The 27,695-nt window shown below is 34.9% G+C and overlaps 1 protein-coding gene across 2 annotated transcripts in view; it reads right to left on the bottom strand.

Moving 5' to 3' along the window:
* Positions 1–3,127: 3,127 nt before the first annotated feature.
* The window catches only part of xylb (xylulokinase homolog (H. influenzae)), a 118,138-nt gene continuing 93,570 nt past the window's right edge, over positions 3,128–27,695 (bottom strand). For both annotated transcript variants that reach the window (XM_069191226.1, XM_015354098.2), the window contains 2 exons: positions 20,888–20,982; positions 3,128–3,851 (listed from right to left, as the gene is read on the bottom strand). In XM_069191226.1, the coding sequence (XP_069047327.1) occupies positions 3,783–3,851; positions 20,888–20,982 (164 nt within the window). In that variant the 3' untranslated portion in view covers positions 3,128–3,782. The remainder of the gene's footprint in view (positions 3,852–20,887; positions 20,983–27,695) is intronic.

Consider the following 27,695-nt stretch of genomic DNA (forward strand, 5'->3'; position numbering starts at 1 on the left):
TATTGCACCATTTCCCACAAAAGTAAAAATTGCTTTTACCAGTTGAATGGTGAACATTGTCTAAGAATTATTCCCTTGTTTTGCTAAATGCTCAACAAGCATCAAAACAATGATCAAGGAACTTTACCTTAATTTTTCTGTGAATACAATGGCTGTCTTCTCAAACACATCTGTTGCACTGTGAGTTTAGATTGCATGTAACATGACAGTGTGGCAGTGGAGAAATTTCAAACGATGTTCCTAAGTCATCTTAGGGTAGTGATGTGATCCAACATTCCCTGAAGAATTTTACATTCATGAGACAGAGCTGTATCACTATAAAAGCTATAACAAAATTGAGTCAGCACGGGTTAAGGAATCAAGGCTGGGAATAATTCATGTACTGCCATTGGGGAAAGTATAAACTGAGAAAATCAACAATTTCAATGGACAAATTATTACACCAAGATAACCCTGTCCTTTCGCAAAAGAAAATGTACCATAACATTCACGCATTCCACCCTGAGAGGGAGAGAATATTAATCCAATCAGCTAAAGCACAGTTGAAGTGAGACCAAGATGTTCCTTGACACTCTACTGCTAATTACTATTTTTCAACAATTAAAAAAAAAAACAGGAATATGTTATAGTGTAATCAGAATTCCATTATATTTAACACATTTACTTAAAATTAGAACTGTTTAAATAGGAATATAAGAATGGTTCATAGTGCTGACATATACCTACAACATCAAAAATATGAACATTAAGATAATCATAGAATTCTTAAATATGGTGTAATATATGCAGTATTTGTGCAGTGAAAGCTATCATTTTCAATGAGAAAATCCAGATTTGCATAGATGTGTGGTGGCAAATGGGAGCTATCTGCATAGAGTTTGTATCTTCTCCCTGTGTTTGTGTGGGTTTTTGCTGGGTGCTCCGGTTTCTTCCCGCAGTCCAAAGACATACTTTAACCATACAAAGTTAATTGGCTTCTTGGAAAGCTGGACTCGTGTTTCATCCAGAGTGTATCCTGCCTTTCACTGTTTGCACCAGTTGCTTCTCAGGGAAGGCTTTGGCTCCCCTGTAGTCTTGAATTTGGATGAAGCAGTTAGAAATTGCATGTATCTGAATTTCAATCATTGAAGTCCATCAGGCATGTGAACATTGTTGTCATTCATGCATTTAAGCATCGACAATGAGTCAAACCAATGTTTTGCTTCTTTTGCTGTGAAATTATTTTTTTCCAAACGTAACTCTTGCCTTGTCTCTATAAATAACATTAAATAACTCCCATGATTGGTTTTCTTGGTTGTGTACTGATTAAGTATTCCAAACAATTCTGCTCCTGTTATTGATTCTGGCAATATAGCATAAGACAACAAAATATATTCAACTTTCCTATTTTTCCAAATGCAGCAATTACATTTTAACAGCTGAGGTTCATTGTACACGTGTAGTACATTGTATGTGTTTGTGGATTTGTAAAGCTTGAGTGCATGGGCACAAACCATTTTCAATCTCTTACCTCAGTCTCTGTCATTTCTGAAATTTGTTTAGAGCCAATCTGAAATCAGTATATTTTTATGAGACCAACTGTACTTGTTCACTGTCAAACATTACAGACGTCCACCGCAGCAGGAATAATCATGATTTACCAATACGAATGGATTTAGTTAAATATGGAAATCCAATGTAATATTAAAAGAAGGCTTTCAGAGCACTTTCGCTAAATATTAAAAGTAAAAATGATTGTTTGCTGTTTGAAATTTTTGAGTGTTTCAAAGTATAGAGTTTTTAGACTAAGCTTGAAGATCCCATTTTTAAATGATTTTTGACATAGGCAAGTAAAGAGTGATGTTTTAAAATAGTTTAATGTGTGCATTAATAAACACCATAAGGCAAATTACACACTTGATTTTCGGTTTATCTTCATAACATAAGGACTTAAGTGTAAACTGCAAGTAATCATCACTTTACTTACTGTATGAACTTTGTGTTGCTCTGCAGTTACTGCATGTCGGTTTGTTTCCTTCATGTACTTTTCTTTTGCTTTTACAACACATCCTTTTTACTAAGCCATACATACCATACCAAATAATACTCCAGCCAAACAATTCTGTTGCATCATTTGGAGTTAAAACTCACAGAATCTGAATAAATAATACCTAATTTATTTTGTGCAGTCAACTGTAGTCACATGGATGTATACTGTAACATGCACAATTGAAATCAAGCATCTGTGAGTTACAGTATGAAAACATTTTTTGCAAAGATAATATACAGTAAGACCATATTTTTTCTTTTTGTTGTACTTCTGCTGTACCTTTTGTTTGCTAGAACATCTGGTCAGACATTCCAGGAGGTACATACATCTTCATAAATCTGTTTGAATCATTGTTCTTCTGTCCTCTATTCTACCCAGTGTGATAGTATAAAGTACCCCTCTAGCAGTAGGTGTGCCCCTACTTGAAAACCACTGCATTACAGTCTATAGAATATCATGAGAAAACAAACTAAGTTTTTCTTTGTGAAAGATTAATAATCATATTTTTTAAAATATTAAACATTAGTATCTATCAATTCCTAACAAAGAAGATTGGTAAACCCAATATCACTATTTCAGGAGATCCTTGGACAACCCAAGTGGGTTAGATGGGTTAGATGGTCTATTTTCTTCTAGAACATTTCTATTCTCGTATATAGTTTTAAAGAAATGGCTGGATCAGTTAGAAGTTTGGTTACCACTACCAAATTTAAGTTTGTCATGTCGGATCAATGTCACTGCATCCACAACAAAAATGATTGTAATTTTGTTGAAAACTTTGATTTTTTGCAGTTATAAATGTAAATTACTTTTAATGCTGAGTAAAGAGTACAAGAGTATGAATCACCTAGATTTGTCTTAGAGATGAAAATAAAATGGCATTTAAAATTGATGTTTAATGCATGGATATTTTTTCTTTAGCAAAAGATACAAAGCAAAATTCTTAAACACAATGTTATTAATTACAATGTAGACATTTCCAGCCTTAAAGACATTTTGTTACATTTATTATATATGACCAATTCAACTGTAAGCTCTAAATATATTTTGATTTGGTGTAAAGAACATACAAAATGAAACATTAAGCACAAAATAGTCTGAAGTTTCAGTTACAGTATATACTGTATCATTTATTAAAGGTGAGCATGTTTTTATATTTGGTATGGAAATGGATTGCAGTTTTCAGTACATTGTGAATTATTAATAAAATGTCTACAATAAAAGTCCTGTGCAAATGCAGATTACTAATACATAGCAAAAAATGTTTAAACTAGCCTACTTTGTGCTTGCTACCATGAATATGACAATTTCATTCACATAAAAGGAGGCTTTTATTTCTCTAACAATACAAAATTAAATTTCACAGATGACAGCATGAAGCACTGCTAATAACACATGAAAGTGAAAATCAACCAATATGCCCGCTGCTACCATCTCAAAGGATCCATTGTATTTTTTGTGTGTGAAAGAAACCAATTGTTATGAATATGATCTTATTCACCCTTTTCACAACATCACTAAAAGGAAGATTTGCACATGAACAAGATGGATTTCCAACCAGTGCAAATATTTGCTATTAAACATTTAAACATTGAACATAAGCTGTGCCTCTAAATGAATTTCAGCTAAAATGGTTTCAAGTGTATATACCATATACTGTATAATCTGTACTTTTTCCTTTTTGAGATTTAATTTATTTATTAACTTGTAAATCAATAAGGTACACAGGAGAAAAGTAGTTGTTTGACTGACTTCATTGCTTTGATTCCAGGAAGACTTTCTTCTCCAGGTCTGCATATCGCTTCAGCAATGGCTCAAACACCTGGAAAATAAATATAACAAAGGATTATTAAAAGAGAAGGATGGTGCAAGAGGCGGCAATTGGAGGTGAATGAGTGAATACATGGCTTTGTGTTTGTTTTCATTTTTATCTGTCCAATTGAAGAATATGGAAGACTAATGTTGTTATAGTAAATACCAGTCGAAAAGGAAGCTAATATAAGGGAAATAATAAACAGGCAGTATAGTGAAAAATAGTTTTGAAAATACCAATTCTGTTTCAACTAGTGTTCCCGAAATGAAAACAATTTTACACATTTTATCAGTCTGCATCTACTGTTTTTATTACATTTGTCAGCCCAATTTTTTTTGTTTTTTGTTTTTTTATATCTTCTTGTGAATCAGATTCAGTAGACATTTTTTTTTCTGTAGCCAAGCCACAGTTTTTATGTCTTGGTCATTATTTCTTCTACTCAGTAATTACAATGAAATTGTAGTACCCCATACGTATACTCTCATCAAGGAGATTAAAAATAGACATGTATTGCCCTAGTTACTTACCTAGCATATCTTAATTGATGGCAAAGGAGACACAATATTGGATTACCTAAACAAAGGAGGGTGACTTCTGAATGAACAGAAAAAGGCATAGGAAAAGTATTGATTTGAATGAGCAACTAGTCATGTGTATTATCTGTGGAAATATATGTCTTGCTGTCTCTTCCAGGGCATGAAAGCACATTAAATTCTAAGTGTTTCTGAAAGGATACTGAGCAATAAGTTAAAAGTGTTAATACAAATCACCCAATAAAAATGAATTTATCAAAATAAATCCTGAGAGAACTCAAAATATAGCAGACTATCATGTGGTACAATAATACTGTACAACTCATAAAAATAAGCTTCAAAACATAAGTTAAATGAATTTTAAATTTTTAATAATAATTAATTGCAATTTACAGAGTGTTTTACATACAATACAGGAGGGGACCCATATCATCCTCCACTGAAGCTGCACCCCTCTGGGTAATGTATAAGATGTATAGAAAGCATCGTTACTTCATGCTCAGAAAATTGTACTTAACAACATGGGGTCTCCAGTCCTGTTTCTGAAGTGCCAGTGTATCTGCATCTTTTAAAGTCTTCTTTAAAACACCAGCAACCTGAAGTGCTGATGAGGACTGATAACTTGTACACACAACTGCCCTATAAGACTGGGATTAGGGGCCACTGCTGTATCATATCCTACTACAGTAGTGTATGGGAGACATACAGAGAGACATGTAGGAGACATATAAAGAGACATACAGACATACAGTAAGTCTCTTTTTATACGTTTCATTATATCAATAAAATTCTAACATTATCAGCATTGTTTTAATCCAAACTTGTTTGAAAAGTATACAGTATTTAAGGGTGGCCACTGCATTACCAACTTTCATTTGACAAATAAAAATAGTTACCACATTTGCCCCTTCTGAGTGGAACACTGTGATCTTGCCTAGAGTGGCTGGAATCTCTTTCAGGTTGGGGGTGAGCCTATTGTGTCTGCCAAGATGCAACTGAGACAAATTGTTATACCAAAGGCTACTGGCATTTGCTTCCTCACTACATGAAGACAGCAAAGTCTAGATTTACAGATCCCGCCATTCAGAATGCACAGCAGGGTACCTCAGGTTTTTAGAAATACTCAGTTGTGGGGCTCCACTACTTTGTAAAACCACCAGATGGAGGAGTGAAAACTTAACATGGTGTGTGGAGCATTTGAGCTGTCACCAGAAAACACCTGGTTTTGAATCCCAGTCAATGCTGAGGGGCAACCTTTTTCCAGTTACAGAATTATAGCATTTCTATAGCAGAAATATAGCATTATAGAATAATAGCAAATATAGCGTGTATATTATAGCATGTTAAACATTGAAATAAATTAAAAAGTAGGTATATTTTATAAAAGCAAGAGTGCTCAGTTGAATATATATAAAAGTTTATTGTTATACTTTAGCTTGTGAACATGATGTGCCTCTTTCGGGTTTACATTCACATACAGAAAATCTAAAGGTAAATTTTGGTACCTGAAAATAAAAACAGTAGTATAACGTAATACAATACACAGTAGATGGTAGGGGTAGCTAAATATAAAAAGTACACAACAGTATTCCACCTTCTTCTTAAATATTTTATGCATCAAAGTCTTTAACTTGGTGACTTACAGTGGGTTATAGTTTTAACGTACTTTTCTAACATTATAAAGTTTATTTACTGTACTTCATAAGTTATAATGTTGTATCCTTTCCTAAGGACATCACTTGCTGTTATTGTAAAAAACAATTGTACTGATTTAATACCACCTAGACTAAGCAGCTAAAATATCACAAGTGGATGTTTTGGAAACATTTAGATATATTTTTTTGTTTTTTAAAAAACTTTTATTGTTCTTAAAGTGGTAACAGGCAATGGACTGTAATGTAGCACACTGCACCCAGTCTGATCAGAGAATTACTTTTGTTTTTTTTCGTACAAAGCCAAATATATAAAAATCACGAGCGAATGAGTCAAAGAAATATATTATATTTAGATCCTTAAATTAATATCATTTTATTATAGCCTTTTATAATGTCTATAAACATAATATTGTCAGAACGAGCAAGACAAAACGTTTTCAAAATAATCACAGTAAGTGACTAAGTGAAAGACTGACTTTGATGCATAAAATGTATATGAAGAAAGTGGGATACTGTTGTGTATTTTTATTTCAACTAACACTATCAGCCATATACAGTATGTATAATATATTTATATAAATAAATTAAAACAGTTTATGACATTCAGAGACATTATGCTCCTGTTATTTTTATGCTCAGCTACTAAAATTTCCCTTCAGTCGTAAAATTCCATATTAAGCGGATTTCAACATGCACAGTACAGAGTTTAAATGAAGCAATCATTTCACTCACAACTAATCCACCACAAGTGCCACTTGTGCACACAGTGTCAATCATCTTTGGCCAGCGAATCACACACCGTGGCCGCCTGTGCCTGGAAACCCACAGTATTACACATGTAGATGATCAGACAGGCTTTTATTTTTGACAAGTCACTGGGTAAAAAGGAGATACTGTATATGAGCTCATCTCTGTGGTTGAGGAGAAGCTGTTATTTTACATCAAGTCAACACTCTGCTTATGCACTTTGATTTTCTTTACCTTTCTTATAACATTTTTAGCAGCTCTTAAAATCCACTTACAGTATCTCTTGAATGGAGCAAAACATTTATTGTTAGCATAACAGTGTATTATTTATTGATAATGGAGATTACATTCTTTGTGAAAATAAATGCAATTTTACACTGAAAATAATTTATTGTATTTAAAGGACATAAATGATCCAAGGTATATCGTTTTCTACTAACAGGAATGGACCAACCCTATCCACCATTGAAGTGAAACTCACCCAGGTGACTACAGCCCTTACATTAATAGATCAAGTAGTGAAAATTCCTTGAATTTTTAAGGGGAATGGTCATTTTAACACATTACAAATTGTGGTATTAACACAACTATATTTTCTCAATAACTCATGTACGATTTCCAGCTGAATACTTCAATACTACAATGCAGTAAGTGAGCATCTTTAATTCCAGACTTTTTAAACTCAGTGACAACAGTTTTACATGCTTTTAAATTAGTATGTCCTATGTTTGCCTGCCTCAGCAAAAGGCAGGTGATGGAAACTCAATGTTTCCTGTTGTGCTTTTTTCATATTGTTTTACAATTCACTTCAGCTATTTACAATGTGGTTAATCAGAGCTTGCAGTGTTCAATGACTAAATTAACAGTACAATTCATTGCTTCCCCCACCTGCTTTTTCCCTCTCTTGCAAATTATAATACAAGTCTGTCTTTACTATTAATACTGCATTTCAGGGGCGGCCCAGTGCCATGGCAGTTAACAGGGCTGTCTCATAGTTCTTAGGTCATGGGTTTACTTCCAGACTAGGGCACCTTCTGTATAGGGTTTGCATATTCTCCATGTGATGGCACTGGATTTTCTCTGTGTTCTTTTTCCCACAGACCCACGCACTCATGCTGTCCAGATCAACTAGGATTGCTAAATTTCCATGTCTGTAAGTTAATGTGTGTATGTCTGGATGCCCTTTGAAGGACTGGCATCCTGAGCACTTTTTTGCCCTGCGTCCCTGTGCCTGCTGGGTTAGATGTCAGATCAACACATACGTACTATCTTTAAGGATAAAGAAGCAACTGAAAATGAAAGGAAGAGCATGCAAGGATTCACTTGTGTCACCATGGAAATCATTCAGTTGAACTTCTGTCCTTCATCTGCTTATAATGAACACTTTAATTCATTAGAGGCTCCCATTGTTTGATTCTCACAGCAACTAAAGCAATTGTGTTGCAAAAAATCTATTGAGCTTCCCAACAAATGTCTTGAAAATGCATTGTAGCATTTACAAATACAGTTTGCTTGGGAACCAGCAAGAAGATTTTTGAAATATATATATATATATTTCTTTAGGCAAAATGCTAAGTACTCAAAACCTTAGCCTGCCATGGATGAAACTGTCCTGAGTATGCCAACAATGACAAAAGGAGAAAAACAATACTGTTGCTACTGGTAGACTGGATATTAAGAACATAAAAAAGGTAACAAAGGACAGGAATCAAAGGGAGTCTCAATCTAGATTACAGGTTACTATAATTTTCAAATCACCCATACATTTACAACATATAGCTCTGATGTTTGCATTTGAAAATTGCAATCTGAAAAAGGTTTATTGTTCACATAACGAGCAACAAACACAAGTTGTCTTCAAAACTGTCCCATTGCCAAATAAGGCTAGATAATTTGTGACACCAAACTGAAGAGAAAAAAGCAGAATGTATTTAAGAATAAGAATAACCTCTCTGAAATGATTACAATGATGATTTGTTAATTGTTACTGTCATCTTTCAAAAGGATGATGTCACATGTGTGTACACATATTTAAAGTGACTGTATCTTTCACTAAATACCTTGATTTTCTTTATTTTAAAGCATGGTAAAACAGTATGTTACTCTGGTAATAATTTGTTTATTAAACTTTATTTTTGGCAGAAGACCACATTTACTGAATTATGTTGTATTGTAGAGTAATGAGTAATGTTTCTACAATATTTCTTCCATTCAATTACTATTCTACACAGCAATCGATAGTGTAGTTATACAGTACATGTTGCCGTGCATACATATTTTTGAGCCTTCAGGCTTGGTATGTGTTATTGTAGGTACCAAAAGAAATATATTGTGTGTAACATGTCAAATTCACAAGTCAATTTAGAAACATGATGGAAGTAAAACTACTGAGGGCGAAAAAGAAGTCCTAATAAAATGGATAAAAAATGATGTGAACCTTTTCCCATTGACCTCTGCCAAACTCATTCAAGGAAGATGAAGATCATCTGCTATTCCCCGAATAAACTTTCAAGCACTTCCATCTTCTGTGTCCTGTGGGTATGTCTCACAGTACAACAGAGAGAGTGTTCCATTCTCTTTGTCAATCATAACTGTGGCCTTATTGAAAGACAGCCAATTACTGCAGATGCTTTAACAGAAACCCGATCCTTGCACAGCAAGTAATCTTTATTGAAGTTGTCTCATAACTCTTATTTAAAGCACTACCACCAACCCAGCATGGCACATTTCACATTGCATCTGAAAGCCATATATGTGACAAGTATGAAAAAGAGAAGGAGAGCTGCTTATGAATTATTATTATTATAGAGATGCACAGTCTGCAAATGTTTCACAGTCAACATGCCCGAAGAGAAAATAAACATCTACCAAATCAAGATTCTGAGATATGTCCAAAATTAATAACAAATGTCAAAGACTATACTGCTTATGTGGTTTAGTTTTGAAAACTGTTTATAATCATGTGCTTTCAGATTGTAAATGCACTAGTTTGACACATAATAGAACAAGCTGATTGTTAATTACTTGTTAATAACTTGATTGTAATAAATATTAAATTAATTTCAATATATACATATAAGTATATATAAGGTCTAATTTAATTTAGAACCCTCAGATAATAAATTTAAGTTTAGTTAAATGATCAGTTAATAAAAATTTCAGTTACACTCATAATCACAATAATCTAATGCAGAGACTGCTCTGAACAAACTGAAAAACATCTATTAAATTTGTTTTATGTGCCTGTTTGACTTATACAGGACATTATGACCTAATAATTACTGAGAGGCAATACTTTTGAATTAAATGACTGCACTATAACTATGGATCTAGTTGTTTAAAGTACTACAGGGATCATACATAGACCATTATAACCACTGAAAAAATCTTATAGAAGATGAACACTTGTGAAATAGTCATTAACCATTTTTACGACTACTGTATTGTGTGGATTGAGCACACAAGGGTCACAACCACAAACGTGAATCAAATAAAATGCTCTTTCTTGGATAATGTGAATATATACGTCTACATAAGTTTCTTATCTGTACTATATTCATTTTATTGTTATTTAAACCACATACTATGGAATCTGAAAAAATGCAGACATACTATGGAAAGGACCAATTTAAATAAATGTTAAAAGTAAGGAATTTAGATCTTGCACATCAACAATAAAATAAAAATATGTACATAGATAAAATAAATAAAAATACAGTAAAGGAAAGTACTGCCTGAGAAAGGACAAATCACATATATTGAAAGGGTTGTATAATTCTAGACCAGGTTGCCTTCAATTTTACCTTTTTATTTATTTAGTTTGATTGTTGTCTTCTTCCATAGAAGCTCTGAGGTAATTAAAATATTAAGTTATGACAAAAATAATATTTTATTTTGAGAGAAGAGCAACCAGAATGACACTCAGAGCCTGAATTATCATATTGGTATTTGGATGGTGGTCAGATTGATTCTACTGTATTTCCTGGAGCACAGAGCTGAGTCTATGTACAATGCTATTTGAAACAGCTAGAGAACACAATAAAAAATAACCCTCCATTTATATACAACTGTTACCAGAAGCAACAGGATCTGTGGGAACAAACATTAATTTGTTGATTTCAAGCAATAGAAGGAATCTCAGAAACAAAAATTCTATGTTTAGCAGGCTTATTCTATACAATCCATCAAGGATTCACCACAGCAGTTTACAGTTCTCAATCCTCACAATAGGATGACCCCAGACTAGTACATCTGCAATGTTAAGTGCTGCTTTGCCCTTCCAGGCTTTCACCCATAATTGCCTTCACTGCCTTGTCTTGTGGAAACAAACTTCTCCTCTCTTTGGCACCAGGGCTGAAGGATGCACTCAAACAGACATCTTGCACCAGCACCCCACCACATCTCTAGGCATCATTACCACCTTCACCATAGACACGCTGAACTTAATGATCCTGCTAAAGCAGATATCCTTCCTCTTGGGCAGTGGCTTGATGTCTTATGGACTTATGGATAGTATCCACCTTGTGGATCATACACTTATCACATGTAGATCTACAGCCACTCAAAAAAAGTCCCATGTGGGAGCCTTGTTTCACGTTATGCATTTATCCCACCCACTCAAAGGCTGAAATGAAATTAGATCTGATCTGAAGTTAAAAGAGTTTTCTCTTCCCTGATTTACAAAATGGGCTAATCCTAAGGATCCAAAAGGATTCCACAACAATGAGGTGTGAGTGTTGAGCTATGGGCTAAACAAATATGTATTAGTAAAGACACTCTAAACAGTATGCAACATAAACATACAAGATGTGCTATTTACAAATAAGGCACCCCAGAGGCCCTCATCCTGACCACCAAGATAAACCGTGGACTGCTACCAAGTATTCAAATCCTCTAGAATGCCTACAAAGGACAAAAGAAGATAAAGGTGCCTTCTAAACCAACAGAATACAACCTACAGTTAAATCTACAGTATCTCTGTAAATCTGGATGCTACAAAGTGAATGGAAAACCTATTCTAAAAATGCAGGAGAAGCTGTAACTCGGGGATTCTCTAAACAGGAAATCAGAGTTTCCTAAGAACAGCATCTGTTTTATGCTGCGTTCCTGGACTGTTGAGTGAAATTTAATCAGAACTTAATTAAACAAAGTAAACAAAATGATTCCTTTCATCAATGTATTTCACACCCAGCACAACTTAGTGAACACCATAGTTCTTTCCTTGCTTTGAAGATCTGAGAACTATGAACATTAACCCTAGCTAGGTGTTAACCACTGTATATATATTCTTAAAGACACTTCAATAGTCATAGTAGCTCTAACAATGTACACCATACAATTTATTATTGATTGACATCAAAAACATACATAACAAATGACAAACACAATTGAATATATTTATGAAATAATGTGCCGTGATATGAAAAACTGATTGTTCATTCGGGGATTACAAAAATCAGATTTAATAAATGCAGTGTTAAAATACCTTGAATATAACATGTGTTTTGATCTCAGGTTTTATCAGTCTGATATAATTACATCACATTCATATATTCAGGTCCAAGTACATATGCATTTACTATCATGAACTAATCACACGTGTTTGGAATAATAAACTCATGAGAATTATAAATAAAGAAGTTTTATATTCAAAAATATTTAGGCCAAAGATCCTTAATCAGTTCAAACTTTCCACTGAGAAGATGGAGCTGGCTGTGATGATCTGTGGTGCACCTTGGCAGCTGCTTGCCTTGTGCAAGGAGTGTCCAAGGGAGAGAGAGAGATAAAGAGGAGAGAGCTGTGCCTAGTGTTACTGAGCACAGCTCTGCTTGGAAGTTATATCACCCTGAACTTCTGTCTTTAACAATAGTCTGTGCACAGTTGTGCTTGGGAGTAGCTGCAAGTGAAACAGGTGGGGAGAACAGTTTGTCCTCGCTACTGATTGTAACATAATATAATCAGATATTCAGGATATACAGTAGACAAAAAAGAGTCCAGGTGTCTTATTTAATTTATCAGGTGAAAATAACAGTGGGTTCACAAACATAAGATTTTATCTATTGCAGATAGAATATCCTGGGAAGAATTCTGTACTTTTTACTGACTCTCTCTCCCAGCCTGGTATTTTGTAGAAAGGTTCTGACTCAGACTGCTTGCAGTCACTTTGTTGGAAAAGTTAATTGGAGAGAGCACAGAACCAGTGAGTTAACCAACCAAAATTAACTGGGTTCTAGATTTTAAGGTACGATATCACAGCTGGTGAGTTGTTTTGGATGTTATTAGGTATAATCTTGTTTCCCAACCTACAGGTCCCTCACTTGTGGATTTTCCTCTGGGTGATGGACAGTGACATCTGACCACTGTTCTGGCAGAAATAGCCTAGCTAGAGTCAATGGAACCCATCTATATGTCATTAGATATTTCTGAATAGATACAGCTTTAAGATGTCCATGTCTGTGGATATCTAGGGAAATCTTTTTTTTATTATTGAATGAGGCTTCTGTTTAGCTGTATTCCTCTGCTTTTACAGAAAGACCTAAGCTTCCATGGTCAAGGCACAGAAAGATTATTAGAGGTCTTAATAACACTTAATTCTAAGTGAAATAATATGCCTTTCCACTAAACAGTGAACATAGTAATATGGTCAATTCGATTCCAGGCCCAGTATGCCCCAACAGGCACTGATGCCCTTTTTCTCCTACAGAAATATCGGATTAGGTATCAGCTTCCAGCCCTTTCATTGACACGAGTCATCGCAAAACCAAGTACAAAGGCATATTTTGCTATATATTAAGCAGGCAAAGCTTTTTAATTCCAGTAGTGGTTATACTGTAGTCATTCAATGGTAAAAAAAAACACTCATTACATAATTTGCAACACTGGAGGAATTCTTCATTACACAGTTAAAGTGTAATGCAATACACAAGACTTTACAAATAAGGATTTTCTCTTTTTTCATCAGCATTGAACCAGAAAACGTAGTTTTTTCTAAATTTAAATAATTCTTCAGTCAAATTTCTTGTTGATAGAATGCCTTAATTATCAGAAAGAAACATCAGAAAATGTGCAGCATAACAGTCCACAATATTAAGATTTGTAGAAAATGTTTTTTAATTGCACCCTTTCAAGTGGATTACTTGTTACCATTTAATGGTTCACAGTTTATTTGCATTCACACTTCTTTTAGAACCCAATATCAGTTTTAAATTAAATTTACTTGGGCAATGTTTTCATGTTTTCAACTTGAGTTAAGGTAGACAAAATCCCAGTGGCTCTCATTGTATGTTATTCTTTTTTTAGAGTGAAGTGAGCTCTGTGGCTAAGGATCTGTCTGCGCCCGTGGCTGGAAAGTTGCGGGTTCGTACCCCGCGGCCGGCAGAGGGGTCCTACTCCACTGGGCCCCTGAGCAAGGCCCTTAACCCCAGCTGCTCCAGGGGCTCCGTATAAATTGCTGACCCTGCACTCTGACCCCAAGCTTCTCTGTGTGTGTCATGGAGAGCAAGCTGGTGATGCGAAAAGACAAATTCCTAATACAATAGATTTTACATGGCCAATAAAGTGATTTTATCTTAACTTATAAAATGTTTAACTAAGGGAGTAGCATGTGAGAAAATTACCTTATTATAGCACATGATTAATATACTCCATATAAAAACCCAAAAAGGTTTGGAAAGGAGACTTCCCCATTCTTCCACACACAAGCCAGATACTCTGGAAAAGCTTAATGAAACAATGAAATTTAACACCCTGTAAAACTTTTCCCTTTCAAACATTGCCGTACATCTGCCAGAGATCTGCCATTACAAATTGGTTGTTGACTGACCACAGATTTTGCAGTCACTGGGTTTTGTTAGTTATTCATGAAACACATACACATGTCCAGTAAGTGTTCTATGAGTTAGACAGTGATTAATTCATGAACCGGTTAGCGAGCTGCTAGGACCCAAGCACAGGTTAATTCCACACTGAAGTGTAAGAAGAAGATAAAACATGTTTTGGCTATAGGATCTTCCTTAACTGTAAGAAAAAAAACTCCACAAAGGATGTGCAACAGTCTGGAATAAAAGCTGGGCCCAAGAGAAGTAAGGCAGTATAACTAAGTGCAATGCAAACATGCCACTCCTTTTACCTAAATTACTTTCTAAAAACAGATTTTTAGACCTATATACTGTGATCATTTCACACTTGCATGTATTCCTGTTGATTTATTTTTGTTACACTGTACATACTGTTCCTTTTCTTCATATTCACATTAATAGATAAGTGCACTCTCCATTGCACTGAAGTATTTTGTGCCTGAAGTATTGTTCTATCCATACTTTGGTGAGCTGTAACTTCATAGGTGCTGAAGAGCAACACCTGAGAAGTGCTACAATGACACCTTAGCTATTGAAAACAGGTAATTAGATTCAAACAACACCATCAAATGTGTGACATTTAGAAGAAACAGATGGTTTTCGGAAGGCTTGGGAGGTAAAAAGCATTTTTGTTTGCAATTTTTTTGCAATATTAAGTAAATTGCTTCAGCTATTATGGCCATATATACAATGATTACTTAACCATGTACTGTACATGAACAACCAAGTTGTGTATACACAAATATAAGTAAATGAGGAAAAAAGCAATACAAAGCTCAACATCAAAAGGAAGGAAAGGTTGAAAGGATTTTCACAGATGTTTTTAGCCTAGTTACTTAACAATGAGAACCTGACCAACAAGAGACACCTGTCAACCAGCTGTCCTAATACTTCTGCTTCTTCAAAATGACGAAATACAACACTACACAGTAAATTTGCTTGATTGACTTTTGGGTAGAACTGATTTGTCTATAAAAAATACTTAGCAGTTGTAGTTATCAATCATGTTTGTTTGTTTTTGCTTTATGACACATGATTATTATTGGAGTTCATTTTGGAAAACCCACTTTGACTCACCTGTATGATTTGGCTCTGTATGAATATGGAATATACAATAGGATAATAGCATAGGACATACATATGGAAGACTGTGGGTCCAAGTTCCCATTGTTAACTATTGTTTTACCCATTAAAATTGATTTGACTCAGACCATTTTAGAGCAATGAGGTAATATTTGTCTCACTATGGATAAAAGTGTTAGCCAATTAATTTAATAATACTGAAATAGTTCAGTGTGAAAAATGTTCTTTACAACTCATGGAAGGTTAATGCAGTGAGATGTCCATCTCTTCAGCAAGAGGAAAAGAAAAAAAACATAATTATAACACCATTCAGCTGTTTAGCATTTTTCTGACAGTGGGTTTTTTCACAGCAATGCTTTAAGTTAAGGGGCTCACACTTTAAACACCTTCTAGAAAGTTTCACACAATTTCTTTTGGTGATGGAATTAGGCACACAAATCTTCTCAACTTTATCTACAAATACCTGTCAGTAGTTTCAGGGAGTTCTATTATACAGTATATAAACACTGAGCGATTACATACATTGTAAGTGGGACATTAATAATTATTTGATTTCTCCTTACTCACAAAGGGTTAAATCAAACAAAACAGAGTTAGTTTATCCATCTCATTTTCAATTGCTAGAATCATATAACATTTTAGCAAAGTTTATTTGAAAGTCTTTGAACTCCCTTATGCTGGAATATTTATCACAGATTGGAAAGTGTGTAAAAGGTGAAGCGAGACAGAAGTGCTTTAACAAGGCACTATATTAATTTAAATCAACAATGCTGTTCTGTATACTGTATTTTCAAGTATTTGCTTGCACACATTTGTAATCATTACAAATGCTCCCACACTAAGATGGAAACTTTGCACAGTAAGGCCATACAAGTTATTTTTGGGAATGATTTTAATTATTTGAGTTCCTGGCTAAATACTGTAGCCTTTGCCTACTTTGCTAAGTATTTTTAACATGGACAGCGATGGACTGGTGTCCCATCCAGGGTGCACTCTGCTTTGAGCCCGCTATTTGTGCTTTTTGCCAAGCTTCACATGAACAGTAGTGTTTTTGTTTTGAAGAGCGGTGGTTTTCTCCTTGCTGATATTCCATGAACACTGTTATTGTTCAGTCATTTTCTGATAGTTGAGCCATATACAATCACATTAACCAAGGCAAGAGTGGCCTGCAGTTCCTTGAATGTTACTTGGGGGTTCTTTGTAACTTCTTTGTTTATTTAATGTTTTGGAGAGATTTTTGTAGGATGACTAGATTGACTGTGGTCTTGAACTTTCTCCATTTGTAGACTGTCAGATAGCCGATGGTGGAGACCCAAGTGCTTTTGTATTCCTTTCTGGACTGATGAGCAAGTCTTTTTCTGTGATCCTCAGATATTTGCTTAGATTGTGGCATGAGAAACTCACAGCATTTCTGATCTTTATATCAAGTAGGGCCTCTCAGCTCAGTCACCAGGATCCACCTAATTATTTTAATAACACCTGATTCTATTCATTCTCTTAATTGAGCTAATGAAACTTACTTTTTCTCAACACTGTAAATAACAGTAAATATTTTTTTTTTGATGTCAGGATTACTAATACTATATTAATATGTCCAAGGTCGATTTTTTTTTAAAGTCTGCCCCGAATTACACTTTTGCAAATATTTTGAGATATTAATAATTGGAATTTCCAAAGGCTAACATTTCTTCCACTTTTCATATTTGTCTATAAATTCCAGTGAACAAACTGTATTTGCTGATTTTTAAACAGACACCATAGGAAATTACTGCTCTGAGGTTTTGGAGGAACACAAGCTTCACTTCCCTTATACAGTATGTATAAGGCATTTTATGAGTTGAAAATACAAGAGAACTCCAATCAGTAGAACACCATTTATATAAATTCCTATTTTAGTAAAAGAGTCTTTGAATTGTCTTTTCCAATTAGTGCCATTTATTTCCACACAACCCAAAGTTCCACTGTGTGTCGTCTATTTCAGAGTGTGTTACTGTGACTAAGGATTAAGGACTCAGTGATTTTAACTGAGAAAGCTCAATATTGAACTCTCCAGCTGTAAACAGAAGAATGTTTTTTGTGTCTATGATAGTGCATAATATAAGTGTCAAAGTTTATTTTTCTACCACAATGTAATTCACAGAAGAATAAAGACATCATGGTAACTTGTTCACTATTAACTGATAAGTGGGGTGAATTAAGAATCTTTTATAAATTTGTTTACTGGGTAAGATAGCATCAGGACTGATTTCTTATTTACAAAACATTGAACTCAAACTTCTTAAAACTCTTTCACCAATAACATTAATTGATTACAGTATAAATGTCTTCTCACATAAATTCTCAATGTTGAAAACATTTAAAATATTTTTACATACAGTATAAAGTTAAGCCAAAGGAGGCAGTGAAACTTTCATTATAATATCAACACATTCATGTCTAAAACTTTATTTTTCATGATTATTATATGCTGTAGCTGTTAGCATTCCAGGCATCAAAAACAGAAATATCCAGGATTATTTCAATAGAATCACAACACATTTCAGTGAAAAAAAGACTAAAATTAATTACAAACCATGGGATATATTATTTCAATGTTGCTTTGGGTTTGTACTGTAAGTCTACCATTCTTTTCTTTTTGCTAGACTTGCTATATTCACTTTTTCTTCACGTTCAAAACATTTGTAAATTTGAGAAAATTCTTAAATCAATTCTAAACTCAAGCATTTTATTTACACTTTCAAGTCAAATAATTGAATTAAAAAATGGACAAAGTATTTCAAAGTATAGTAACATCCATACATGTTAGTGCAATTAGCTGTCATGTCTCCCCAAACATCTGAAATTGTTGCAGATAATCTCAATCACAAAAACACTGTCACTGTGCATGAACCACAAACAGCCAATCATATGTGGAAATGTCATTTTAAATTCAAAGTACCTTATACTCTATTTAAAATTCAGTCATTTTAATTATTCAACAAGCTTGCACTCATCTCTCCCAAGAGCTTGAGCTAATTCAGCCTCAACTTGCCTCATATCTCCTGTCCTGATGTAACCCCAGAATATTTTTTTAATAGTTGGAGGCTGGCATGTAATTTACTTTCACAATTCCACATCCAAAGGGAACGAAGCATTTAATGAAGAAGCAGTGACTCATAAAGTAGGCCACTCTGTAGCTGATAAGCCTTGATCTGGGATTCAGAGTTCAAGTGCTAAAAAAGCTTTTACAGGGTGCTTGGTGGCTGAGCTTGTACTCTAACCAAATGCTCCTGCACAATTTTGTAGCTGGTACATTCCCACTTTAAAGGACAACCAGAGTCCAATGGGGTGTTATTTTCTTGGTAATTTCCCAGCTGGAAATGTTGGAAATGTTGGAGCAGTCTATGTGCTTTAATAGCTGGGATTTTGCAAACAAACAAACTAGTAATGCAAGACTAAATAATGTTCATATAATGTAAGAAATTCCTATGTAGCACTTCTAGCGCAATACTCAGTGTCAGTATGCTAATCGTATTGGTCATTCCATCGTCAAAACCTGCCAGTTTGTTCTTAGAAACTATATACAGTAGTATAGCACACTGCTCAAGGCTGCACTATGTAAATGTACTGACCTAGTCCAACCATCAGATTAGATCCATTTCTCTCTGAGCTAGTCTCTTTTATTGTGCAAAATCAGCTCTCTGACTGCTGAAGCCAATTTCTATAATACTCTCATTAGAAATGTGAACCCTGACTTATTCCTCTCTCAGTCTCTGGAGTGCTCCTACACTACCTTCCATCATTCTACTCCCTGAGCTACACTCCCGGAAGCTGCCCTGTTACATTCTACCAGCTGCTTAAAGCAAAATGATATGTTCAAAAACACCATATTACATACTGCATGGGCTCAGAGAAACTCTATGAGTTTATATAAAGTATTGTTAAATAGTACCTGGGAAACAAATCCATTGAATCATAATCATAGTTATCAAAGTACTGCACAACTGAATAAAAACGCTTTAACTCTAATTCAACTAATGTATTGCACAGAAAATAATAATAGTAAACAAGAATTCTGCATAGAACATAGGTCAAAATGCATAAAGCCTGCTCATTTTTATTTCTACTTTGGTGGTAGAAACACAGGAGTAGATGGATCTTTTTGCATGCAGAAGGGACTTTTATTTGCTGACATTTCTTCTCTTTCTTTGAGCGGGTGCTGCTCATAGTCACAGCACACCCAGAACTATAGGAAAAAAAGAACTACAGTACTTCCATCAAATTCTGTCATCATGCAAACAGTTGTGAGAGTTTTGAGGCTCTATGATAATTACAGTAACATTAAAGATCTCAATCACCTCATAATAATAAAATCATGTTGCAATGACAGTTAGGCTTTTTATTCATGTTTTGTTTAACTGAGAGAATTATAAATGTCGTTCTTTAGTGGAAGTGATGCATTTGGGCTATGTGGAGAATCTTAACTTTGAGAAATTACCAGGCGACATTTCTCATGGAGTTTAATTGAACTCCAGAATATTATTTTATAATTAATAAAACAGGAATGTTAAAATCAGTAGCCATTTTGATCAGTAGGTAACTATTTTATGTAGCATTATGGGGATAATATGAGCCTGTCGAGTTGTAATATTGCAATAGTTTATACTCAGACTTTTTTATATTTCTCAACAGAAATCAATGTTATTTTCTGTACATTATGTTCATGTTATTTAATCCGTGGTAAAGTTTTATATCAGCTAAAAACATATTATTGTAGCACTTGAGAAAAAGAGTACTAAAATATGTTTGTGTATAGTACAAGGCAATGCTTTAACAGTGCTTCGCTGACAAATGGAAATGCTGTTTATACTGGTACCATCACAGGCAACGTTCTGGTCATTTCTTAACTAAGATGCATTCCTTAGGAACGTTTTGGTTTTTCTTGTATTTATGGTGACTGGAGGAGTATTGAAGTCAAGTTGTAGACTGGTTTTGTCACCCTTCCTCCTTGTTCCATCACATTCTGCTTTGAAATCTCTGTAAAGCAATGGTTCTTTCTGGAGTAGTTCGGTGATTGCTACATCTAAATAATCTAAGCAAGAAATATGTACAACAACATGAGGAAAATATTAAATCAAATAGCTTGAACATGAAAGTGAAGATATTATTTCTTTAGAAGGTCTGTACCCCACCTGCTCTGCTCCTGGTGTTGGTGACACTGCAAGCTTAGGTTCCAAGGCTTGTCCAACAGCTTCAGCAAAGTGCACACCTTTCTCAGCAACAAACCCTATAAAATACAAAAACCAGGTTCAACAGATTTAAAACATTGAGTGACAGAGATTCAGCTCTGATACACGTAGAATGTGAAACCCTTGAGCAATAAATTGACTTCTTCAATCTCTTGGTAAACAGATTGAATTTAAAATGTGCCCTCATACTGAATGTGTGAAAGCGTCCTTGCTGCTACCCCATTTGGGGGTGTCAAGGAGCACAGTATGTGACTTGTGATTTCACTCCTGCACAAATGTTTTTTGTGTGTTTACATGACCTACCATTGGACTTCTATTAATATTAAGCCTCTGTAAACCTGGGAGACCAATTTCTGCTCCCTATATGGGAGCCACTTCACCTCCAGATATTGACATCTAACCTAACAGGTATGGTTTTCTTTACTTTTCTGTCATGTGCATAGATTTTCGGTGTGATGAACCAAGGCTCAGTATCAGTCTTTCCTTTTTGAAGGAAGTTCATAAAGAGCAGTGATATCAAGGCAAGTGTTGTGGTGCAGAGCACATCTGGTTTATACATCCTCTGTCTTTTTGGTACGCTGCTCTCTCAGGTGTAAGTTTGTTATCAAAGCTGTCATCAATGCACTTGAAGAGAATTTTAAAGAAGGTTTTGCTGGAAAGGAGTGTGATTCCTCACAAGATATCACAGTAGCAGAGGTCCCTTGTCTTTGGCAGGCTAAAACCCATATACAGGAATGGATGTTGGTAAGTACCCCTTGCAGTCATGTTAGCATGACAAGGAGGTCCCCAGATGGTGATACTGTCAAACAGACAGACCATATATTCATTGACTGCAAATGAAGGAGATTCGCCATGGTGCAAACGGTCAACAGTGACCACACATGGTTAAATTAAAGTTGCAGGTATTATTACTGTATTATTCATCTTGATAATTTATGTTGTTTTGATTATTATAATATATTACATAAAAGTGGATCATTTTGCTATGTATATTATTTTATAGTTCTAAGTGGTGAATGCAAGTTGCTTTTGATTAAAATTATTGTTATTATTAATGCATATTTTCTGTAGTTTCCTATGGGTTTATAATGTTCCATTATATACAGTATAAAACATTTTAATTATAAACAATAAGACAACTTTGATAAATATACAGTATCTGTGATTAACAACTATTTTTCATTACATTATATATATTAATCATTAAAATTAGTACAGTAAGGTTTGAACATTCCTGTATTTGACTTTCATAGATTTGATTATTCGTGAAAGAAGGTCAGTGAGATTGAGTTGGGCTAAGATTAAAAAAATATATAGTACATTTTCAATAAATAATCATGGGTGGTAAAGGTTTTGTTGACATGAACATAAGCTAGGAGAAAGAGCAGCTGAATGGATTTGAGATGAATTAACAGACGAGGACCATGACAAGCTTGTGAGAAGAGCCAAAGAAGATTAAACCGAGGATGAAGAGGATGTAGAGCAAGATAGTTGAGACATTCACAAGTTTAATGAAGTGCTTCAATTTGCAAAAGTAATGATGGATAAGTTTACAGAATACAATTCTTCAATGGAACTGAGTCTCAGGATCGCTCACATTGCACCTGTACCTAGAAATGTATAAGGAAATACAACAGGAAAAAAGCTGACTATTACAATGCTCTTTTATGACAGAATTACTGTATGGGTTTCCCCACCATAGACTACGCCCTCTTCAATAGCTTCACTGCTAGCCTTGCAGTCACTGCCAACCTTAACTCATGTACGGTCTGGTTCCTTTGACTTTGATCCAAACCACTTGCCACTAGATCCAGATGAAGAAGCCCTTCCAGAAGTGCTTTAACACCCTTTCATCATGCTGTACATTATTCATTATTGCCTTGATCAGCTATCGTACTGTACAAAAATCATTATCTTTATCATCACTTCATCACGGTTTTGCAGATTTGGGTAAGTTTTACATTAATATTATTTATTTTAGTTTATAAGTACATTATAAACTTAATGGTGCTGAGACACTACTTATTAATAATTATTAACTCCTAGTTCTTTACCTGGATATTGAAGTATTTTTTTTAAATTAGGCCACATGTATCAAAAATAACCAAATACTATGCATGAAAACGTTTCAGTTTCTGAATGTTATCTGGAAATCTAAACTCCTCTATGCTTGTTAAGTGTCTCTTTCCCTGTGAGGAAATTATAGTCTTGGCAGGTTAGCTGGCCACGTTTAGGAACAGATGTGGCCACTATGTGGCTCTGAAACTGGTCTGTCATTACTCTGTGCTATACATCGCACTCTGAGGACTAGTTGTGCTTATCACAGCAAGGTTGCTAGCGACAGGCATGTGACAAGAATTCTTCTGATGAAAATCTGATACCTGCTTATGCATTCTAATAGATTAGACAAATTTCATCTTCTATCATTTTAATTGTACAAGACAATTCCTTAAGTTTTATTATTAAAAACCACTGACTCAAATGCAAAATGTTAATGGAACTTGGACATACAATATTAGTATTGCCTGAGGAAATCAAAATACAAAATACAAAAAAATGAAATATGTCAGTAGTCAGAACTACTTTGATCACACATGCTTTGTTCTTTTTCAGAAGGAACAAAATGCCATGTTAGTGAGCTGTGCAGTGTATATACAATTATATAATACGTATAAAGTAGAGTTCAGTTCTTCCTATTTCTAGTGAACTATGTTTTCTTCTCAGTGGATCACAATACATTCAGTTCAATGCAATGCAGTACAGTTTCCCATAAACTTCTGGATACATTTTCAGTGTGTCTATTGCTTCCAAAAAGGTATCGAACTTTTGGAGTAAAATTAGAATGCATAGAGATGTGATTTTGATCCAAACCCCCGGATAAACATTCTGCCAACCAGAAGGCCTGGGATACAGAAGGCATTTGACCTTATTTGAGAAAGATATCTTTCATAGCAGCTTTACATTATCTATAATGCTGTAACACAATTTTCTTCATGACAAAAACCTCATGAAGAAAAAAGGTTGATATCCTGGACATTGCTACTTTGAGTCTGATTGATGTCACTACCCAGCTGTGACTTGGTGGTCAGTTCATCAGTGAGTCCTACAACTTGTTGATCATTCTCCTGGATGGTGACATGGAGCTTTCAACATGTAAAATAACAGACTGTATGGCTTGTGGGTACATCAGACGAACATGTCCATGGAACTTATTTTCTCCAAAGTGGGAACAGGAGTTACAGGCTGCTGGACCATGATGTAAAATGGTTTTGTACATAAAGCAAGGGCCATTTTTTATCCTGTGGATTTATTACAAAGAATAATAAAATATTTTACACCTACTGTATACTGTATGACTGTAGCAGACCTAAATAAGCATTGAAAAAACTTTTTTAAAAATGGTACTATGCTTACAGCAGACAATGTTACTGTTGCTCACATATTTTTATTAAATTCAGTAATTGTGACCTTCGTATCTAAATGTGGGGACTGTCAAGTGTTTTCTTATCATTATTCTTATCTGCCATGGTTAACAAGAATTATTCCTGAAAAAAATAAACAAAATAATTTAAATTCACTGCAAATTACAGACAGATCCACCCCTGTCGCCACCAGAAACTGACATGAGCAAGTGTGTATGTAATTGCAGTGAATGGGTTCGGTAACTAAACATTTAAAAAATATAACAAAATGAATAATTGGCCGGTATTACCCCGCACTTTGTAAAACATAATGTGTGTATAGATTTATTTTCATATGAGCACCATTCAAGGTTATAATGCTACTGAAGAGCAGCAATAATTATGGGTTGTAATGAAGCATACAATTTGCATTGAATTGTGGGTATGAATACGAACTCTTCATCAAGTTACAACTCTACAGCAAACAGATATGTACAGTACTATGTTGTCATGCCGTCCCGGGCATAGTGCCTTTAAGAGGTAGTGGGCCAGAATGTGAGCAGAAGAGGGACAGTGTATGGGGGGAGAGAGCATGATCCATCTAGCTGCAGACCTCTGGGTGGTGAGCGTGCAGTGGAGATGAGATGAGGGTGCCACCAATGCTGCACAGTATGACAGAGAGGCACAGATAATAGTACAGAGATTGTACATCAGCAGCTGCAAGGCACAGCCTAGGGTGTAAGTGTGAGACATCAGAGGTTGTGTGTTGAGTCTCAAGTTGTACTAAGAAGAGACTCGGTGTTGTTAGTGCGAGAATGTGTGGGGGGGTCCTTGTTAGTCCAAGCGCTGACAGGGCAGAGTGGAAGCCCATAGCCCTGGTGCAGTGTGTAATAGTAAGGGAGCAGAAGGTTCCAGCTTAAGAGTGAGGGAACAGGAGGCTCCAGCTATGGTGGCTGGGAACAGGGAGGCTCCTAGTGAAATAGTGACATCAGAGTTGAAGGTGAAGCTTGTTGGGCCCAGGAAACCGCGAATGAAGGACTTGGTAAGGTGAAGGACCTCAACCCGAATCTCAGACGAAGTTGAATGGAACAAGTGAGTTGGAGAGTTGGAGTTGGCCTGAGAGTCCGAGAGCCGGGGGCCCAGAGGTCTCTGACTATGTAAGCCATGCAACCTGTTGCCCCAGTGAGGGGGCTGAGTTCAGCACCCCTGTTGGAAAAAAGTGTGTGTTAAAATTTTATGAAGATTAGAAAGTGTGTGTTAAAAGAGTGAGTGCACACTTAGCAGAGAAAACGTTGGCCAGCAGACCTAAAGGGGCATGTCCGGAGTGTGCCTGTTCATGCCCCAGTGGAGGCCCCTCCACCTGTGGCATCACAATATATACTGGATATTTACAGATTTACTGATATACTGTATGTTAGTATGTATGTTCCCCATATGTTTTCCAACAGTATTTTTATATATAAACTTTAATAATGGAATGGAATGGACAAGAAATTATCTTTACAAGACAGTTATGTAAAATATTGGCACAAACTATTATATTAATTTGTTGAATAAGTTAACTCTTAGTGAAAAATATGGCCTGGAATTGTCTGGAATTGATTAAGTGTTACACCATAAATATTGTTATGAAAGAGGGGAGTGTTAAAATTAAATATAAGGAGGTTATTAAATTATGTGTAAACATCAAATAAGAATCAGGTCCTGACATCATCTTACTGTGGAAGTAATTTATACACAGTAGATTAATAATTTCACCCCCTACTGTCAGACATTACTAACTGTTAGTATTCTGTTAGTGTGTATTCTTTTATCCTCCAGCACATCTTCACAACTGAATAATAATCATATCCAAACCCTGACAAATATTTGTTTTATAAATAACACTAACACACAACATTTACATTATGCACAGATTCTCTGAGTTTCAGAACGCTGTTTTCATCCAAGATATGGTCTCCAGAAATCTCCCTTTATACTCCAAACTATAAACACCAACAACATCAATAAGAAAAAAGATGTCCTAATAAACAAAATACATCCCATACATGATTACTTCTCTCTAAACAGATGCTCATACATTGAAAGAATGAGACACAATTTTCCAATTTTAACAATGCACCACTAAAACTAGGGCAGGTAGTTTTAGCCTGTGTACTCCACAGTAAATGAAATTAGAATTTCCAAATGAATAAGACAGCAGATCTCTTCTATAATAAAGTCCAATACTCTTTCTGTGCTTAGATTACCTGCACATAATCCAGTTTAAAATCTGATTCAAAAAAGAACTTTTGCCACAAGCTTCTGGTTCTGATCATGAGAGATGATGACTATGTTCTTCTTCCTCTCTTGTTCTTCTTTGTATGACTGTTCCTGTATATATATGCTATGGTCCATTTGTGTTGAGACTGGTTTAATGACCTGACTTAGAATGCACCTGTCATTGTTGAATATGTATTCTTTAATATGCCTAATGTGTCTTAATGATTTAACAGTGAAGTTAATTAACCTAAGTAAATTATTAGAAACACTACAATGATTCATTGATTTCATTACATCACTTGCCTCCCAAGGACAAGACGATGCCCAGTGTTTCAAAACTTCAAAATAGGATAATCAATCTTCGAATTAGCTAACCCTGCTGAAACATTATGAATAAGCATTTGGAAAAATCCAACACAATAACAAAACTTTTATGAAGCAATGAGGAACAATTCTCTCTGGTAAGGTATTTTGCCATTTCTTTGTATCAGTAATTATGTAGAAAGGACAATGTACTTTATAAAATGTACTCATCTTCATATACTGTATACTGCATGAAAGAATAATTAAATAAATATTCAAAATATATATGTAAGGAAGAATATTGTAAATGCATTTTCCATTTTGAGTTATATACTAATCATTAAATAATCCTTATACGCATTGCTAGTCTGTGATACTAGTAGTCATCAGACCCTCTATTAATCAGCTCTGCTGAGTAAATGTTAATCTGTGCTATAAATGTAATCTGTAGTATGTGTGTTCAATAAAATTTCAGTGCACCTGCTGAAAGAAAGATTTTGATATTCTCCTGATAGGTTTGGGAATTTTTGAGAAGTGAGAAGTGAGTGTTACATATTGTATATGCTATGTATCTTTACCTGCTCACTTCATATGTTTAAGATATATTTTAGTATTCACAAAGGCACTGAATTGCATTTGAATATCTATGTTAATACATTGTAAAAATATATTCCTCTTCACTAATGGTAAAACCTGTCATCTAAATAGAACGTTTATTGAGACCAAAACACATGCAGACCTAATGATTTCAAAACCAAAAACCTCTTTCTAATGCATCAACGCTG

Source organism: Lepisosteus oculatus, chromosome 6, assembly GCF_040954835.1.
Source record: "Lepisosteus oculatus isolate fLepOcu1 chromosome 6, fLepOcu1.hap2, whole genome shotgun sequence".
NCBI classification, from domain to species: domain Eukaryota; kingdom Metazoa; phylum Chordata; class Actinopteri; order Semionotiformes; family Lepisosteidae; genus Lepisosteus; species Lepisosteus oculatus.